The sequence below is a fragment of the Trachypithecus francoisi genome, unplaced genomic scaffold (genome assembly GCF_009764315.1).
Source record: "Trachypithecus francoisi isolate TF-2019V2 unplaced genomic scaffold, Tfra_2.0 Lachesis_group12, whole genome shotgun sequence".
Taxonomy (NCBI): Eukaryota; Metazoa; Chordata; class Mammalia; order Primates; family Cercopithecidae; genus Trachypithecus; species Trachypithecus francoisi.
This window is the reverse complement of record NW_022681457.1, coordinates 54824344-54845369: the sequence shown is the minus strand read 5'-3', so window position 1 is coordinate 54845369 and position 21026 is coordinate 54824344. Positions and strand designations below refer to the sequence as shown.

General features: G+C 40.4%; 2 protein-coding genes and 1 pseudogene across 2 annotated transcripts in view; 2 read left to right on the top strand and 1 right to left on the bottom strand.

Annotated features, from left to right (window-relative positions):
• Positions 1-21026, bottom strand: part of LOC117093721 (zinc finger protein 100-like) — a 566997-nt gene that overhangs the window by 289378 nt on the left and 256593 nt on the right.
• The window catches only part of LOC117093713 (zinc finger protein 708-like), a 44987-nt gene that overhangs the window by 12888 nt on the left and 11073 nt on the right, over positions 1-21026 (top strand). Inside the window, 2 exon segments of the mRNA XM_033229222.1 lie at positions 2838-2964; positions 4086-4181. Of these exon segments, the coding sequence (XP_033085113.1) occupies positions 2838-2964; positions 4086-4181 (223 nt within the window).
• Positions 8422-9630, top strand: LOC117093729 (annotated as a pseudogene).

Below are 21026 nucleotides of genomic sequence, written 5' to 3'. Positions count from 1 at the left end.
CTTTTCTACACATTTTTTTAAAAACCAATGACAGAGAAACAGTAGAAGAGATACAAATGCTAGGCTCTTTATCTAAATCCTGGTAATTAGTAAACACTTAGTACCAACTCCCATGATGTTACGAGAATTAAATTATATAATATTTTATTCCCAGCACAGTGCTCTGTAACGTACTCTTTTTTTTTTTTTTTTTTTTTTTTTTGAGACAGAGTCTTTCTCTGTCACCCAGGCCAGAGTGCAGTGACACAATCTCAGCTCACTACAACCTCCTCTTCCTGGGTTCAAGCGATTCTCCCACTTACAGCCTCCTGAGTAACTGGGATTACAGGCACGTGCCACCATGCCTGGCTAATTTTTGTATTTTTAGTAGAGATGAGGTTTCACCATGTTGTCCAGGTTGACCTTGCACTCCTGATCTCAAATTATCCACCCGCCTCGACATCCCAAAGTACTAGGATTACAGGCATGAGCCACCGCACCCAGCCTGTAACATACTGTTGAGGGCACATAGTACCTGCTTAATAAACCTTGCATTAGTACATGTTGTTTTCCAAATGCAGACTTACTCAGACATTGCTGCCTCTGTTTCCTTTGTAAACTTCAAAGAGCCAGGAAAGAATATGAAACTTTAGGATGAAGATGGGTTGTCTTTATTTGTACTAGAAATACTTGTGTTGTGACAAGAGTGCTGAGTGTAAGGGACTCTGTGCTGTGCCTGCTTTCTCTAACTAATGCTAATCATTAACCCAGGGGGAGCAACATTAGCATTGACAGGGGACTTGTTTAAAACATTTATCCATGGATCCTTTCCAAACCTGCAGAATCCCATTACATAGAGTGGGTCCAAAATTACTAAGTGAATTTTAAGCTCACTAAAGCTTGAGAGGCAGTACTTAGCTAAGTGGTTATCAGCCCAGGCTTCTCATTAGGATTACACAGCCAGTTTGCAGAAATCTCTGCAGTTGTCCCCTCCCCACAGGTTCTGTTTATTGTTCCGGGTGGCCACATCCATATTGTTTGTTTTGAGATGGAGTCTCACTCTGTCTCCCAGGCTGGAGTGTAGTGGCTTGATCTCGGTTTACTGCACCATCTACCTCCCAGGTTCAAGTGATTCTCCTTGAGTCAGCCTCCCAAGTAGCTGGGATTACAGGTGCACGCCACTGTGCCTGACTAATTTTTGTATTTTTTTTTTTTTTTTGGAGCTGGAGTCTCACTCTGTCGCCAGGCTGGAGTGCAGTGGCGTGATCTCAGCTCACTGCAACCTCTGCCTCCCGTGTTCAAGCGATTCTCCTGCCTCACCCTCCCGAGTAGCTGGGACTACAGGCATGTGCCACCACGCCTGGCTAATTTTGGTGTTTTTAGTAGAGACAGGGTTTCACCGTGTTGGCCAGGCTGATTTTGAATTTCTGACCTCAGGAGATCCACCCACCTCAGTCCCCCAATGTTCTGGGATTACAGGCTTTAGCCACCGTGCCTGGCCCCATGTTGTTTTAATTAAGTGCCTTATGTGATTTTAATGTGAGGCTAGAATTGAGTATGAGGGGTTCAGATACATTCATGAGAGTTAAGTTTCACCTTTGCACTGAAAGGGTGGCCACTGGGCTGTTTGTGTTTGGGTTTGGTAGGGAGAGGACAGTGTGTTCCATATTTTCATTACTGTAGCAGAAATTGTTGGTGTCCATGTAAGGGAAGGGCACCTGAGGACAGGAAAAGTGAAACTTATATCTTTATTTCCATGGTGCAGCGTGTTTTTCCTGCATCTCTTCTGTTACAGAGGACAGAAATGGGTGGACTTTTTCTGCAGGTCTTCATCTCTTTGCTTGTGGGTGTGGTGGCATCAGGTAAACAAGTGGTGCTGATACCTTTAAAGGCATATTCTGAAGATGTCTACCTAAAGTCATTATTAAAAATTACAAACATGAAAGATATGTTTATCTTGAACTTTGCATGGAACTGATGTTTTCTTTATGGTTAAATTCAGACTATAATTCACTTTTGGGGGGAATATTCCAGCAGTGGTGCTGTGTCCTTCTGTGTTATGCATTAGCACATCATAAAAATTTGTCCTAGTGCAGTTGATGTTAATAATTCTTTTGATTAAAGAGCTCTCTGAAAGATTTTTTCACTATAGAGTTAATTATTTTTCTGTTTATTATTAAATATCTTTATGCAGCTAATGTGCATAAATCATAATATTTTATCTGGGAGCTGCCTTTTTCTTAGGTTTTCTTTGTATACATATGTCTTTGGAAAATGAAAGCTCTTATCTTTGTTTACAGGTAAGTAAAACTGAAAAAAAAAACACAGGCCCTTCTACTTACTGGATGTTTGACAAAATATTCTTTTTGGGCCAAAAACATTGGCATTATTGGTGAGCTTGTTAGGAATTCAAAAACTGAGACTTTATTCCAGATCTTCTGAAAAAATAATCTCCACTAACAAGATTTCCAGTTTATTTTACAGACTAAAATTTGAGAAGCACTTTCTAACTCAACATTTCTTTTCCATCTGAAAAATATACACAAGTCATTCTGTATGATGTATATATAGCTATAAAAAATGTACATGTTTGTGTCCATGCCCTTAAGTTTATGCTTTATGATTCAGAAAAGTAACATATATACGCTGATGTTGTGGATCTTATACTACTCTCTTTTCTCAGAGTTAGAGAATACATTAGAGAATATTTCTGGGTTGGAAATTATTTTATTGGATAATTTCAGTCACTCCTATAAGTCAGAACCAGTTCTATTTACTCTCTCATTTCACCTTGAATCAAATTAAAAATTCTGTCCATAACCACTTGGTAAATATGTGTGTGTGTATGTGTTTTTCAGGGACTATTGACATTTATGGATGTGGCTGTAGAATTCTCTCTGGAGGAGTGGCAGTGCCTGGACACAGCACAGCAGAATTTATATAGGAATGTCATGTTAGAGAACTACAGAAACCTGGTATTCCTGGGTGAGAATAAGTTTTTTTTTTAAATTATTATTATTATTATTATTATTTGAGACAGAATTTTACTCTGTTGCCCAGGCTGGAGAGCAGTGGCGTGATCTCAGCTTACTGCAACCTTTGCCTCCAGGGTTCAAGCGATTCTCCTGCCTCAGCCTCCTGAGTAGCTGGGATTACAGGCGTGGGCCACCATATCTGGTTAATTTTTGTATTTTTAGTAGAGACAGGGTTTTACCATGTTGATCAGGCTGGTCTTGAACTCCTGACCTCAGGGTCCACCTGCCTCAGCCTCCCAAAGTGCTGGGATTACAGGCGTGAGCTACTGCGCCCTGCGGGTGAGGATAACTTTAATACACGATTCCTGATATTCTCTAAAGGTTTCATTTCTGTTTTTGTTGCATGTTTTTTTGACAATTTATGCTTTACATAAATGAGTTTCAGATACCTATTTTTAAGAAAATGTAGGATTTATCCGTGTAGATGTTTCCCCCTGACCTGAAGTTTCCATCTTTCTGAGCTGATCTGTATCCTTCACTCTAGATTAGTGGTAATTCCAGAAATTTAGTGGCATAAAATATTGTTGCCCACACCTTAAAATCTAATTGCCACCACCAGTTTTTGATTCAGTAGCACTGAGTAGTAAAATTAAGAACATACAAATTGAAAATATTTTCTTAATATTTAGGAATTTTGTTATGTTAGTATTTTGTGATTAATTTACTGGAATGTTCTATCACATTCTCTTTAAAATATTTTTTTCTGAGACAGAGTCTTGTTCTGTCACTCAGGCTGGATGCAGTGGTGCAATCTCAGCTCACTGCAACCTTTGCCTCCTGGGTTCTAGCGATTCTCCTGTCTCAGCCTCCCGAGCAGCTGGGACTACAGGTGTGCACCACCACATCCAGCTAATTTCTGTATCTTTAGTAGAGACAGGGTTTTGACATTGTTGACCAGTCTGGTCTCGAACTCCTGACCTCAGGTGATCTACCCACCTCGGCCTCTCAGAGTGCTGGGATTATCGGCATGAACCACTGTGCCTGGCCTACATTCTCTTTACTGAGAAAATTACTAGGTTGGTAATTGGAGAATATGAGCAAGATTCATGTTATTTATTTTTAATAAAACAGGTATTGCTGTCTCTAAGCCAGACTTGATCACCTGTCTGGAGCAAGGAAAAGAGCCCTGGAATATGAAGAGACATGAGATGGTAGCCAAACCCCCAGGTAGGTGAGAGTAATTATAACAGACAACACAGATGAGAGGTCCAAAGGTGAAAAGGAAAGCCAGTCCTTAAAATGTGATTTGGAAATCTGTGTTCCAAAGGAAATAGTTTCGAGGCAGCTTTTTTTTTTTTTTTACTTCAACATAGGGGCATCTTCTGTCTTATGCTCTTAAATTCTTTAAAAATTCTACTTTCCCTTCAGTGATCTTCCTTCAAGTTTACAGTGAGCTAAAGTCCTCTTCATGGCATAAAAGAGATTGCACAATCTGACTTTTTTTTTTCCATTGTTTTTGGAGAGTCAGAAATATCTGCATAATTTTGAGAAACTCTGTGTTAAACTATTTTGTAAGTTCTCTTTTTCCATCATGTCTGAAATGTATAAGAGTTGTGGTTTCTATTCCATTTTTTTTTTTTTGGTTTATTTTTCTGCACATTTCATCCTGTTTGTATTACTACAGGCTTGAAATATAGTTTGAAATTAAGAAGTGTGATGTTCTGCTTTGTTTTTATTCCTCATGATTGCTTTGACTATTCAAAGTTTCTTGTAGTTTTGGCTGGATGCAGTGACTCACAGCTGTAATCCTATCACTTTAGGAGGCTGAGGCAGAAGGATCCCTTGAGCCCAGGAGTTGGATACCAACCTGGGCAACGTAAGGAGACCCTATCTCTTAAAAAGATTTATTGGGCTGAGCATGGTGGCTCACGCCTGTAACCCAGCACTTTGGGAGGTCGAGGTGGGTGGATCACCTGAGGTCAGGAGTTCAAGACCAGCCTGACTAATATGTGAAACCTCATCTCTACTAAGAACACAAAAAATTAGCCAGGCGTGGTGGTGCATGCCTGTAATCCCAGCTACTCCGGAGGCTGAGGGAGGAGAATCGCTTGAACCGGGGAGGCAGAGGTTGCTGCAAGCTGAGATTGTCCCACTGCACTCCAGCCTCGGCAATAAGAGTGAAACTTCATCTCAGAAAAAAAAAAAAAAAAAGAGTTTATTTTAATTTCATGTAAATTTAGGGATTGTATTTTCAATTACTGTGAAAAAAAAAAGCCACTGGAATTTTGGTAGGGAGTTTCTTGAATCTATAGATCACTTTGGATAATATGGTACTTTAACAATATTCTTTAAATCCATAGATATTAAATATTTTAAAACTTACTTGTATCTTTTCTAATTTCTTCATTGAAATCTTATATCTTTAATTGTACAGTTGTTTTTTTACTTTCTTGGGTGAATGTCTTCTCAGAAATACATTATTTTAATGCTATTGTAAATAATATTGTTTTCTTCCTTTATTTTAGACAATTTAGATTTATGAAACCATAACTTGTATGTTGATTTTATATTTGGCAATTTACTGAGTGTATTTATTAATTTAGATAGGTTTTTTTTTTAATGTACTGTTTATATATTTTTATATATAAGATTTTATGATCTACAAACAAACATTTTACTTAGTTGTCTTCAATTTCAATGGGTTTTTTATTTTTTGACTAATTCTTCTGCCGCATACTTTCAGTGCTATGTTAAAAGAGAAGCACTGACAATGGGCACAATATAGTTTGGCACTGGTGTCTGTAAATTTGAAAATGCAAACGCCTCTTCAAGTCTTTATAAATTGATTTCAGAAGGTAAAGATTTTTTTTTTTTTTTTCTGAGACTGAGTCTCACTCTGTCACCCAGGCTGCAGTGCAGTCGCGTGATCTCGGCTCACTGCAACCTCCGCCTCCCTGGTTCAAGCGATTCTGGTGCCTCAGCCTCCCGAGAAGCTGGGATTACAGGCGCATGCCACCACGCCCAGCTAATTTTTAGTAGAGACGGGGTTTCACCATGTTGGTCAGGCTGGTCTCGAACTCCTGACCCTGTGATCCACCCTCCTCAGCTTCCCAAAGTGCAAGGATTATAGGCATGAGCCACTTCACCCAGCCAAGATCTTCTTTTTTGGGCCGCCAGGGTTCTTGGATGCCCTCTGGGTTTGTGGAGAGGGGTAGTAGCTTGGTCTCAAGCCTGCAGTTTCTGTACTAGGATCCACTTTTAGTTGGCTGGTTACAAGGGGCTTGGATAGTTGTAATTCCTATTTTATTTTATCTTGTTTTATTTTATTTTTCTTTTGAGATGGAGTTTTGCTCTTGTTGCCCTGACTGGAGTGCAGTGGCGTGATCTCAGCTAACTGAAACCACCGCTTCCCGGGTTCAAGTGATTCTCCTGCCTCAGCCTTCTGAGTAGCTGGAATTACGTACATGTGTCATCAGGGCTGGCTAATTTTGTATTTTTAGTAGAGTCAGGGTTTCACCATGTTGATCAGGCTTGAACTCCTGACCTCAGGTGATCTATTCACCTTGTCCTCCCAAAGTGCTGGGATTACAGGCATGAGCCATTGCACCCAGCTTCCCATTTTGTTTTTAAACAGACTGAATAGCCTTCAGAATTTTGCTCTGTAGGGCAGACACTAGGGCACGTTTCTACATTCAGGTCTGCATATGGTTGGGCTTTATATCAAAATGTGGGTGAGTATGGCTTTCACTGAGTACCAAAGAGGATTTCTACAGGTCATTGTTTAGGTTTCTCTGTAGGCAGAACTGGCCATGAACTGTGGCCCATGGAGCTAGAACTGAGTCATTGAACTGTTTCAGGGACCACAGTGAAGGCCAAGGTCTGCTGCAGGCCTGCCTGTATGGCTGTAAATCGATGTCTTACTCCAGGCCTCTGAAAGGGCAGGACCTCTCCCATACTGTGCCTGGGAGGAATTTGGGATGATGACAGAGGAAGTTCAGAATTCTCAGTGGGGGCTGGGTGTGGTGGCACACGCCTGTAATCCCAGAACTTTGGGAGGCCAAGTGGGCAGATCACCTGAGATCAGGAGTTCAAGACCAGCCTGGCCAACATGGCAAAACCTGTCTCTACAAAAATACAAAAATTAGCTGGGCATGGTGGTGCATGCCTGTAGTCCCAGCTACTCGGGAGGCTGAGGCGAGAGAATGGCGTAAACCCGGGAGGCGGAGCTTGCAGTGAGCTGAGATCCGGCCACTGCACTCCAGCCTGGGCGACAGAGCGAGACTCCGTCTCAAAAAAAAAAAAAAAAAAAAAAGAATGGGTTGAACCCAGGAGGTGGAAGTTTCAGTGAGCTGAGGTCATGCCACTGCACTCCAGCCTGGGCAACACATGCCTCAGCGAGATTTTGTCTCAAAAAAAAAAAAGCATATATATATATATATATATATGAATTCTCAGTAGAACCAAGTTGAGTGGGCTGTTTTCTTACCTGTAGCCAAGAACAGGGGTCCTGTAGTTTGCCACCTGAATGAGGGCCTGCCTTCTGAAAAGAACACTCCTTAATTGGGGCTTTAGCAGAGTTTCACTTCTCCCTTCCTGGATCTCAAAGCTCTCTTAAAGGCACTTATTTTGGAGATGGGGCTTTCTACATAACCCAGGCTAGTCTTGAAATCCTAGCCTGAAACAATTTTTCAACCATGATGTACCTTGTAATTCTCATTACAGGTGTGAGCCGTAATGCCTGGCTCTCTCCTCTCTCATAAAGGCATTTATGTCAGGAATGGCTGACACCTGTGGTCTCAGCTACTTGGGAAATTAAAGGGGTAGGATTATTTGAGCCTGAGAGTTTGAGTCTAAGTGAGCCATAATTGTGCCACTGTTCTCCAGCTTGGGTGATAGAGTGAGATCCTGTCTCAAAAAGAAGCTATACATTTCAGGCATGTTAAGTATATTCACATTGCTATGCAAAAGACTTTTAGAAATTTTACATCTTGTTAAACTAAAACTCAAATACACATTAAGTAACAATAACTTATTTTACCCTCTCTCCACCCCTTGACAAATACCCTTCCACTTTCTGTTTTTATGAGTGTAACTACGTAAGGCATCTCATATAAGTGGAATTATACAGTATCCATCATTTTGCATCTGGCTTATTTCAGGTGACATAATACTCTCAAAGTTTATCTTAAAATATGAACAGATTGGCTGGGCACCGTGGCTCCCGCCTGTAATCCCAGCACTTTGGGAGGCCGAGGCAGGCGGATCACCTGAGGTTAGGAGTTCGAGACCAGCCTGGCCAACATGGTGAAACCCTGCCTCTACTAAAAATACAAAAATTAGCTGGGTTTTGTGGCACATGCTGTAATCCCAGCTACTCAGGAGGATGAGGCAGGAGAATCCCTTAGAACCTGGGAGGTAGAGGTTACAGTGAGCCAAGATTGCACCACTGCACTCCAGGCTGGGCAACAGAGCGAGGCTCTGCGTCAAAAAACAAAACAAAAAAGTGACAAGATTTTGTAAGAAGTCTTTTAAGACTGAGTAGCCCCTTCTGCACGGTCACGCCAAGCCAGCGCCTGGACCTGGAACTGGGCCACAGTCCCCCAGCTTCGCCCACCACCTCCCTACCATGGACCCCCGCAAAGCGAATGAGCTTCAGGCCTTTGTGAAAACGTGTAAGCAGGATCCGAGCGTTCCGCACATCGAGGAAATGCGCTTCATGAGGGAGTGGGTAGAGAGCATGAGGGGTAAAGTGCCACCTGCTACTCAGAAAGCTAAATTAGAAGAAAATACCAAGGAAGAAAAACCTGATAGTAAGAAGGTGGCAGACACTGATGCCCCTCAAGAAATGGGAGATGAAAATGCAGAGATAACAGAGGAGATGATGGATCAGGCAAATGATAAGAAAGTGGCTGCTATTGAAGCCCTAAATGATGGTGAGCTCCAGAAAGCCATTGACTTATTCACAGATACCATCAAGCTGAATATCCTCCCTTGGCCATTTTGCATGCCAAGAGGGCCAGCGTCTTCATCAAATTACAGAAGCCAAGTGCTGTCACCCGAAACTGACAGAGCCAATGAAATAAATCCTGATTCAGCTCAGCCTTACAAGTGGCGAGGGAAAGCACACTCATCTTCTAGGCCACTGGGAAGAAACAGCTCATGATCTTGCCCTTGCCTGTGAATTGAATTATGATGAAGATGCTAGTGCAATGCTGAAAGAAGTTCAACCTATGGCACAGAAAATTGCAGAACATCAGAGAAAATATGAGCGAAAACGTGAAGAGCGAGAGATCAAAGAAAGATATAGAACAAGTTAAGAAGGCTCAAGAAGAGCATGAGAGATCCCAGAGGGAGGAAGAAGCCAGATGACAGTCAGGAGCTCAGTATGGCTCTTTTCCAGGTGGCTTTCACCGGGGAATGCCTGGTAGTTTTCCCAGAGGAATGCCTGGAATGGGAGGGGGCATGCCTGGAATGGCCGGAATGAAATTCTTAGTGATCCAGAGGTTCTTGCAGCCATACAGGATCCAGAAGTTATGGTGGCCTTCCAGGATGTGGCTCAGAACCCAGCAAATATGTCAAAATACCAGAGCAACACAAAGGTTATGAATCTTATCATTAAATTGTCAGCCATATTTGGAGGTCAAGCGTAATGCCTGTCAGGCCTCTGAGCCCAAGCCAAGCCATCGCATCCCCTGTGACTTGCACGTATATGCCCAGATGGTCTGAAGTAACTGAAGAATCACAAAAGAAGTGAAAATGGGCAGTCCTTGCCTTAAGTGATGACATTACCTTGTGAAAGTCCTTTTCCTGGCTCATCCTGGCTCAAAAAGCTCCCCCACTGAGCACCTTGTGACCCCCACTCCTGCCCGCCACAGAACAACCCCCCTTTGATTGTAATTTTCCTCTACCTACCCAAATCCTATAAAACAGCCCACCCTTATCTCCCTTTGCTGACTCTTTTCGGACTCAGCCCACCTGCACCCAGGTGATTAAAAAGCTTTATTGTTCACACAAAGCCTGTTTGGTGGTCTCTTCATACGGATGCGCATGGCAATGCCCTTCTGATAAATAAAACCCTTGCTGAAGGAAAAGCAACATAGATCACCTTATGGATGTCGCAATAATACAAACCAATGTACCTCTGACCATCTCATCAAGAGAGCTGGGGTGCTTTGAAGATAATCCCTACCCCTCTCCCCCAAATGCAGCTGAAGCATTTTACAGTGGTTTGCCATTAGGGTATTCATTCAGATAATGTTTTCCTACTAGGAATTACAAACTTTAAACACTTTTTAAATCTTAAAAATATTTAAAATAAATTTAAAGGGTCTGTTAATTCTTATATTTTTCTTTACTAATCGTTTTGGATTTTTTTTTCTTTGAATTACTGGGCAGGGAAGATACTTACATAGGGAAGATTATTGCTCCAGCTTGAGTGAAATAAAAGTTATTAGTGCGAGGCAAACATAAAAAAAGACTGAACAATATTCCATTGTATGTATATGTTACATTTTTTGAAGTATTTGTACATTAAGGAACATCTGGGTTTCTTCAGCCTTTTGACTTTTGTGAATACTGATACAATAAACATAAATGTTCAGATGTCTTACAGGTCCTGTGTTGCAATATTTTGAATATAGATTCATAAATAAAATTGCTGTATTTGCTGATAATTCCATTTTTAATTACTTAAGAAACATTTATAACTGGTTTTTTTTTTTTTTTTTTGAGACAGAGTCTTGCTCTGTTGCCCAAGCTGGAGTGCAGTGGCGCGATCTCGGCTCACTGCAAGCTCTGCCTCCCGGATTCAAGTGATTCTCCTGCCTCAGCCTCCCAAGTAGCTGGGTTTACAGATGTGCACCATCACGCCCGGCTAATTTTTGTATTTTTAGTAGAGATGGGGTTTCACCATGTTGGTCAGGCTGGTCTCGAACTTTCGACCTTGAGATCAGCCTACCTCAGCCTCCCAAAGTGCTGGGATTACATGCCTGGCCGACATTTATAACATTTTAAAACAATGGCTGCATCTTTGTTTTATAACAACAATCAACAGGGGTTTTATTTTCTTTGCGTTATCAACAGATTTGGTGTTTTTCATAAATTTACAGTGGCCATTGTAGTAGGTGTGAGGTGATTTTATTTTTCATTTTTATGTATTTGTCTACAAATTATTAATTTTGTTTTTCTTTTCAAATACTTTTTCCCATTTGGGTAATTTTTTTAATGAAAATTCAGTTCAATTATTTTTTCATTAATAAATCAAGTTATTCAGCTTTATTGTTCAGTTTTAAGAGTTGTTTATATATTTTGAATATTAACTCATCACTCGTCTCTTGGGATTTGCAAATATTTTCACCCATTTTCTAGGAGGCATTGTCTATTGAATGTTTCGATGTGCAGAAATTTTGAAGTATAGTGCAGTTAAATCTTAATGGTTATAGTTGTAGTTGCTCATGCATTTAGTGTCGTATCTAAAAAAATAGTGCCAAGACCAATGACATGCCTTTTTCCTATATTTTTTCTAAGAGATGTTAGTTATCTTTTCATGTCTAAGTGTTTAGTTAAACCTTTTTTTTTTGTATTTGGTTCAAGGAAATGATCCAACTTTATTTCTTCAGTGTCGATATCCAGTTTTTGACATTATTTTTTGAAGAGAATATCTTTGCTCTGTTGTATGCTCGTGGCAACTTTGTGGAAGATTATTTAATCTTATACAGAAGAGTTCATTTTGGGCTCTCTATTCTGTTCTTTCATCTGTTTATCTTTGTGTCAGTACTACATTGTTTTGTTTTTGTAGCTTTTAATATGTTTTGAAATCAGAAAGTATAATGCCTCTTTGTTCTTTTTCAAGGGTGTTTATCTATAGTTTATAATCAAATTAAAAATTTTTTTGGCCAGGTGCGGTGGCTCACACTTGTAATCCCAGCACTTTGGGAGGCCAAGGCACGCAAATCATGAGGTCAGGAGTTCCAGACCATCCTGGCGAACATGGTGAGACCCTGTCTCTACCAAAAATAAAATATAAAAATTAGCTGGGCGTGGTGACGGGCACCTGTAATACCAGCTACTCAGGAGGTTGAGGCAAGAGAGTCACTTGAATCTGGGAAGCAGAGGTTGCAGTGAGCTGAGAGCATGCCACTGTACCACTGCACTCTAGCCTGGCAATAGAGTGAGACTCCATCTAAAAAAAAAAAAAAAAAAAAAAAAAAAAATTCAAACTGTATTTCTGTAAAAAACTGTGTGATTAGGGTTTTTATAGAGATTATATTAAATTCATTCGCCACTGTAGGTCATAGTAATGTCTTTAAAAAATTAAATTTTTTGACCCTGGAGCAAGAATACGTTGAAGAGTGACTGGGTGCAGTGGCTCACGCCTGCAATCCCAGCACTTTGGGAGGTTGAGGCGAGCAAATCACAAGGTCAAGAGATCGAGACCATCTCGGCCACCCTGGTGGAACCCCGTTTCTACTAAAAATACAAAAATTAGCTGGGCATGGTGGCACACACCTGTAGTCCCAGCTACTCAGGAGGCTGAGGCAGGAGAATCGCTTGAACCCTGGAGGCAGAGGTTGCAGTGAGCTGAGATCACGCTATTACACTCCAGCCTGGTGAGAATGAGACTCCATCTCAGAAAAAAAAAAAAGAATATGTTGAAGAGTGTGTTTTAATTTCATATATTTTTGGATTTGCCAGTTTTACTTTGATTTTTAATTCCTACTTTCTTTCAGTTTTGGTCAGAGAACATAGTGTATAGTTTTGGTCTTCTTAAATATATTTGTTGTTATTTTGAGGCAGCATCTTACTCTGTTGCCCAGGCTGTAGTGCAGTGACATGATTTTGGCTTACTGCAACCTCAGTCTGCTGGGCTCAAGTGCTCCTTTTACCTCAAATTTTTGAGCTGGGACTACAGACATACACTACTACCCCTGGTTAATTTTTTGATTTATTAGTAGTGACAGGGTCTCACTATGTTGCATAAGCTGGTCCCAAACTTTTTGCCCCATGTGATTCTCCCAAAGTGTTGAGATTATAGGTATGAGCTTCTGCACTCAGCCGGTATTCATAAATTTAATATGACTTAGTATGTGTCGTAACAGAACACACCAGGAGCAAGTAAGAATATTGTGTGTATTCTCTTGCTTTTGCCTGGAAAGTTTTGTACATGTCTGTTAAGCCTAGTTGGTGATATGATATGGTTGGCCTAAGGTTAGAGGATGTCCACTTTCTCTAAACCTCATCCTTGAATATAATCCTCCTGTTTGATGTGGGACCTGATGGGATGTGTTTGGGTTTATGGAGGAGCAAATTCCTCATAAATGGCTTGGCACCATCCCTTTGATAATCAAAAAGGCTACACTCTATTGATTCAAATGAGAACTGGTTGGTTAAAAAAAAAAAATCTGGCTTCTTCACCTCACACTTACTCTGTCTCTTACGTGTCCAGTTATACTTTGCCTTCCACCATGATTATAAGCTTACTGGGATGCTTACTCACCAAAAGCAGATGCTGGCACATATGTCCTATACGGTCTGCTGAACTGTGAGCCAAATAAACCTTTTTTCTTTATAAATTACCTACTCTCAGGTATTCCTCTATATATAAGATAATTAATACAGTCTACAATGTTATCTGAGTTTTTTGTTTTCTTATTTATTATTGCAAATGGGGTGTTGGTGTTTACAGTTACTATATTGCTATGTATTTCTTCACTTTTGTCAATATTCGCTTCATACATTTTGCAGCTCTGATGTTTTATACATACATACATATGTATAGAGGGATATAATAGTTATAGATTCCTGGTAAATTGACCTATTTTATCATTATATAATATCACTTTTGTTCTCATGCTAGTACTTGACTAAAAGCATATTATGTCTAATGTAATTATAACTGCCTCACCCAATTGTGGTTACTATTTGCATGAAAAATAAATTTTTTCTATTATGTTACTTTCAGCCTATTCAGTGCAATGCTAAAACCAGTCTTTTGTAGGCAGCATATTGTATGCTTTTTTCTAAAGTTACTCAGGCATTTTGTTTCTTTTTCTTCTTTATAATTTTATTTATGTATTCATTTATTTTAATTTTTTTCTTTTTTTTTTTTTTTTTTGAGACTGAGTCTCGCTTTGTTGCCCAGGCTGGAGTGCAATGGCCGGATCTCAGCTCGCTGCAAGCTCCGCCTCCCGGGTTTACGCCATTCTTCTGCCTCAGCCTTCCCGAGTAACTGGGACTACAGGCGCCCGCCACATCGCCCGGCTAGTTTTTTTGTATTTTTTTAGTAGAGACGGGGTTTCACCGTGTTAGCCAGGATGCTTTCGATCTCCTGACCTCGTGATCCACCCGTCTCGGCCTCCCAAAGTGCTGGGATTACAGGCTTGAGCCACCGCGCTCGGCCAATTTTTTTTCTTTTTGAGAAAGAATCTCACTCCATTGCCCAGGCTGGAGTACTGTAGCCTGATCTTGGCTCACTGCAACCTCCACCTCCCGGATTCAAGTGATTCTCATGCCTCAGTCTCCCAAGTAGCTGGGATTACAGGCATGTGCCACCACACCCATCTAATTTTTTCTATTTTCAGTAGAGATGGGGTTTCACTGTGTTGGCCAGGGTAGTGTCAAACTCCTGGTCTCAAGGGCTCCACCCACCTTGGCCTCCCAAAATGCTGGGATTACAGGCATGAGCCACCATGCCTGGCCTGTTTATTCATTCAGTTTTGAAATAGGATTTCACTGTGTCAATCGGGCTGGTTTTCAGTGGCATGATCATGGCTCACTGCAGCCTCAACTTTCCAAACTCTGATGATCCTCTCATTTCAGCCTCTCAAATAGCTGCATTACAAATATGTGCCATCACACCCAGCAAGTTTTGTTGTTTTTTTTTGTAGAGACAGGGTTTTGAGATGTTGCTCAGGCTGATCTCAAACTCCTGGGATCAAGTGATCAGCCCACTTTGACCTCACAATGTCCTGGGATTATGTTTCTTTCTATTAAGTAGTTTAATTAATTTGTATTTAAAATGATTGCTTTAAAATAGAGTTACTATGATCAGTTTTACTGTTATTGTTATATGTTTCTTGTAGATATGCTTTTTTCTCATTTCTTGTTTTATTGCATTTATTTTTGTTCTGTGTAGTGATATGCTTTGGTTATTTTTCCATTTCCTTATTTATACTTTCCATAAATATTATCTTTGTGATTGTCTTGAGAAATGGAGATTACATAAAACATTTTAGTATGAAAATAATATATTTTATTTTATTTTATTTTTTTGAGATAGAGTCTCACTCTGTCAGACCATGCCAGGCTGGAGTGCAATGGCATGGTCTCGGCTCACTGCAACCTCCGCCTCCCAGGTTCAAGCAATTCTCCTGTCTCAGCCTCCCAAGTACCTGGGCTTACAGGTACCTGCCACCACACCCAGCTAATTTTTTGTATTTTTAGTAGAGATGGGGTTTTGCCATGTTGGGCAGGCTGGTCTCAAACTCCTGACCTGCCTCAGCTTCTCAAAGTACTGGGATTACAGACGTGAGCCACAGTGCCCAGCCAAAACTAAAATGATATATTTTAATCTCATAACAACTTCGATTTAATACAAAAGCTATAACTTTATGTTTTTCAGTAGTTATTAAAGGTTATTTTATACTATGTATCTACTAACAGATTTATATTTTATATTTCATATTCTATAGAAGTAGTTTAAGGATTTTATGTACCATCATTATGATAGTAAATAATTCTATATGTGTCTGTATATTTACATGTAATAGAGAGCTTTATTTTATATATGGTTTTATGATGCTGGCCAGCATCATTTTAATTTTCAAAATAATGGGCTCGTTTTAGTATTTCTCTTTGCTTATATGTAGAGTCTCACTGTGTTGCTCAAGCTAATCTTGAACTCCTATTCTCAAGTGATCTGGCTGCCTTGGCCTGCTAAAACTGTAGGATTCATAGGCCTGAACCACTGTGCATGACACCATATAGTACTTTTCATAGGACTGTGCTAGTAGTGATGAACACCCACACCTTTTATTCTGGAATCTTTATTTTTATCTTGTTTTTAAAGTAAAATAATTTTGGATCAAGTGTTATTAGTTAGAAATTTTTTTTATTACATCAAAATTTGGAAAGTTCTTAGGTTTTTCTTTTCTTCTTTGAGACTAAGTCTCACTCTGTTGCCCAGGCTGGAGTGCAGTGACGTGATCTCGGCTAACCGCAATCTCTGCCTCCCGAGTTCAAGTGATTCTCCTGCCTCAGCTTCCTGGGTAGCTGGGATTACAGGCACGTGCCACCATGCCCAGCTGATTTTTGTTTTTTGGTTTTTTATTTTTGACATGGAGTCTTGCTGTGTCACCCACGCTAGAATGCAGTGGCTTGATCTTGGCTCACTGCAACCTCCACCTCCCGGGTTCAAGCAATTCTCTGGTCTCAGCCTCCCGAATAGCTGGGATTACAGGGGCCTGCCACCACACCCGGCTTTTTTTTTTTTTTTTTGTATTTTTAGTAGAGATGGGGTTTCACCATCTTGGCCAGGCTGGTCTCGAACTCCTGACCTCGTGATCTCCCTGCCTCGCCTCCCTAAGTGCTGGGATTACAAGCGTGAGCCACCGCGCCCTGCCTAATTTTTCTATTTTTTAAGTAGAGATCGGGTTTCACTGTGTTGGCCAGGCTGGTCTTGAACTCCTGACCTCAAATGATCTGCCCACCTTGGCCTCCCAAAGTGCTGGGATTACAGGTATGAGCCACCCTGCCTGGCTCTCAGTTTGTTCTTATCTTGAAGTGTCCTCATATTACTTTTTCTCTGTATTCTTTTTCTAGGATTTCTTTCATGAATATATTAATCAACTTGATGTCCAATAAACTTTACATTTCATGTTTTAATTTTGTTTTGCAATTTTATATTTTTGAGTTACATATTTTACGTTATGCCACCTCACACCAATTAATTGTGTTTTTATGTTTAATTTGTATTATAATTGTGTATGACAGGCTGGGCATGGTGACTCATGCCTGTAATCCCAGCACTTTGGGAGGCCAAGGCGGGTGCATCATGAGGTCAGGAGTTCGAGACCATCCTGGCTAGCACAGTGGAAACCTTGTTTCTACTAAAAATACAAAAAATTAGCCGGGTGTGGTGGTGGGCGCCTGTAGTTCCAGCTATTTGGGAGGCTGAGGCAGGAGAATAATGTGAACCTGGGAGGTGGAGCTTGCAGTGAGCCGAGATGGTGCCACTGCACTCCAGCCTGGGTGACAGAGCGAGACTCTGTCTCAAAAAATAATAATAAATAATAACAATAAATTGTGTATGACAATGATTAACTCAATATAATTTAAGACAGTGTCGGGCAAACTTAAATATGAATCAGCCATATGTCTACTGCCAATATAAGTATCTCTGTTTGTTTGTCTGTGTAAATATTATCCCTGTTTTTTTTTTTTTTGAGACAGAGTTTCACTCTTGTTGCCCAGGCTGGAGTGCAATGGTGTGATCTTGGCTCACCGCAACCTCCGCCTCCCCGGTTCAAGCAATTCTCTTGCCTCAACCTCCTGAGTAACTGGGATTACAGGCGTGCACCACCACACCACGCCTGGCTAATTTTGTATTTTTAGTAGAGTTGGGGTTTCTCCATGTTGAGATTGGTCTCAAACTCCTGACCTCAGGTGATCCGCTCACCTTGGCCTCCAAAAGTACTAGGATTACAGGCGTGAGCCACCGCGCCTGGCTTTTTTTTTTTTTTTTTTTTTTTTTGAGACAGAGTCTCACTCTGTTGCCCAGGCTGGAGTCCAGTGTCTTGACGCCTGGCTAATTTTTTATTTTTTAGTAGAGATGGGGTTTCTCCATGTTGGTCAGGCTGGTCTCGAACTCCTGACCTCGTGATCTGCCTATCTCGGCCTCCCAAAGTGCTTGGATTACAGACATGAGCCACTGCACCCAGCCTATCCGTGCATTTTTTTTTTATAATTTGTGTATTTGTTGTGTAGGTGTGTTGTGAATGGTTGATTAATCCTAAGTGAATAGTGATAGAAATTCTAATATTAACGTTCCATTTATTTGTGAATCTCTATTATTTTTGGATTTAAAGATGTTTTAAAACTGTGATAACTCTTTATCTCTTTTAAGTATTATTGTTTACTTTTATTTGTCAAAAACACGCAGCAAAATTTATAATTAAAAAAACAATTTTTAAAAATTTTTTTTGAAATGGAGTCTCACTCTGTCTCCTGTGCTGGAGTGCAGTGGTGTGATCTTGGCTCACTGCAACCTACGCCTCCTGGGTTCAAGGAATTCTGTTGACTCAGCCTTCTGAGTAGCTGGGATTATAGGTGTGCATAACCACACCTAGCTAATTTGTTGTTGTTGTTGTTGTTGTTGTTTTAGTAGAGATGGGGTTTCACCATGTTGGCCAGGCTGGTCTCGAACTCCTGATTTCAAGTGACCCATCTGCCTCAGCCTCTACAAGTGCTGGGATTACAGGCATGAGCCACTGCACCTCACCTAAAAATTTTTTAAATATTTAGTTTTTTCATATTAATTATATTTATATTGGTATGCAACATATGCTAAAATGTTTTTTTTAATTTTTTATTTTTTTATTATACTTTAAGTTCTAGGGTACATGTGCATAACGTGCAGGTTTGTTACATATGTACACCTGTGCCATGTTGGTGTGCTGCACCCATCAACTCGTCAGCACCCCTCAATTCATCATTTATATCAGGTATAACTCCCAATGCAATCCCTCCCCCCTCCCCCCTCCCCATATAGGCCCCGGTGTGTGATGTTCCCCTTCCCGAGTCCAAGTGATCTCATTGTTCAGTTCCCACCTATGAGTGAGAACATGCGGTGTTTGGTTTTCTCTTCTTGTGATAGTTTGCTAAGAATGATGGTTTCCAGCTGCATCCATGTCCCTACAAAGGACGCAAACTCATCCTTTTTTATGGCTGCATAATATTCCATGGTGTATATGTGGCCACATTTTCTTAATCCAGTCTGTCACAGATGGACATTTGGGTTGATTCCAAGTCTTTGCTATTGTGAATAGTGCCGCAATAAACATACGTGTGCATGTGTCTTTATAGCACCATGATTTATAATCCTTTGGGTATATACCCAGTAGTGGGATGGCTGGGTCATATGGTACATCTAGTTCTAGATCCTTGAGGAATCGCCATACTGTTTTCCATAATGGTTGAACTAGTTTACAATCCCACCAACAGTGTAAAAGTGTTCCTATTTCTCCACATCCTCTCCAGCACCTGTTGTTTCCTGACTTTTTAATGATTGCCATTCTAACTGGTGTGAGATGGTATCTCATTGTGGTTTTGATTTGCATTTCTCTGATGGCCAGTGATGATGAGCATTTTTTCATGTGTCTGTTGGCTGTATGAATGTCTTCTTTTGAGAAATGTCTGTTCATATCCTTTGCCCACTTTTTGATGGGGTTGTTTGTTTTTTCTTGTAAATTTGTTTGAGTTCTTTGTAGATTCTGGATATTAGCCCTTTGTCAGATGAGTAGATTGCAAAAATTTTCTCCCATTCTGTAGGTTGCCTGTTCACTCTGATGGTAGTTTCTTTTGCTGTGCAGAAGCTCTTTAGTTTAATCATATCCCATTTGTCCATTTTGGCTTTTGCTGCCATTGCTTTTGGTGTTTTAGACATGAAGTCCTTGCCCATGCCTGTGTCCTGAATGGTACTACCTAGGTTTTCTTCTAGGGTTTTGATGGTATTAGGTCTAACATTTAAGTCTCTAATCCATCTTGAATTAATTTTCGTATAAGGAGTAAGGAAAGGATCCAGTTTCAGCTTTCTACTTATGGCTAGCCAATTTTCCCAGCACCATTTATGAAATAGGGAATCCTTTCCCCATTTCTTGTTACTCTCAGGTTTGTCAAAGATCAGATGGCTGTAGATGTGTGGTATTATTTCTGAGGACTCTGTTCTGTTCCATTGGTCTATATCTCTGTTTTGGTACCAGTACCATGCTGTTTTGGTTACTGTGGCCTTGTAGTATAGTTTGAAGTCAGGTAGCGTGATGCCTCCAGCTTTGTTCTTTTGACTTAGAATTGTCTTGGCAATGCGGGCTCTTTTTTCATTCCGTATGAACTTTAAAGCCGTTTTTTCCAGTTCTGTGAAGAAACTCATTGGTAGCTTGATGGGGATGGCATTGAATCTATAAATCACCTTGGGCAGTATGGCCATTTTCACGATATTGATTCTTCCTATCCATGAGCATGGTATGTTCTTCCATTTGTTAGTGTCCTCTTTGATTTCACTGAGCAGTGGTTTGTAGTTCTCCTTGAAGAGGTCCTTTACATCCCTTGTAAGTTGGATTCCTAGGTATTTTATTGTCTTTGAAGCAATTGTGAATGGAAGTTCATTCATGATTTGGCTCTCTGTTTGTCTGTCACTGGTGTATAAGAATGCTTGTGATTTTTGCACATTGATTTTGTATCCTGAGACTTTGCTGAAGTTGCTTATCAGCTTAAGGAGATGTTGGGCTGAGACAATGGGGTTTTCTAAATATACAATCATGTCATCTGCAAACAGGGACAATTTGACTTCTTCTTTTCCTAACTGGATACCCTTGATTTCTTTCTCTTGCCTGATTGCCCTAGCCAGAACTTCCAAGACTATGTTGAATAAGAGTGGTGAGAGAGGGCATCCCTGTCTTGTGCCAGTTTTCAAAGGGAATTTTTCCAGTTTTTGCCCATTCAGTATGATATTGGCTGTGGGTTTGTCATAAATAGCTCTTATTATTTTGAGGTAAGTTCCATCAATACCGAATTTATTGAGCGTTTTTAGCATGAAGGGCTGTTGAATTTTGTCAAAAGCCTTTTCTGCATCTATTGAGATAATCACGTGGTTCTTGTCTTTGGTTCTGTTTATATGCTGGATTACGTTTATTGATTTGCGAATGTTGAACCAGCCTTGCATCCGAGGGATGAAGCCCACTTGATCATGGTGGATAAGCTTTTTGATGTGCTGCTGAATCCGGTTTGCCAGTATTTTATTGAGGATTTTTGCATCGATGTTCATCAGGGATATTGGTCTAAAATTTTCTTTTTTGTTGT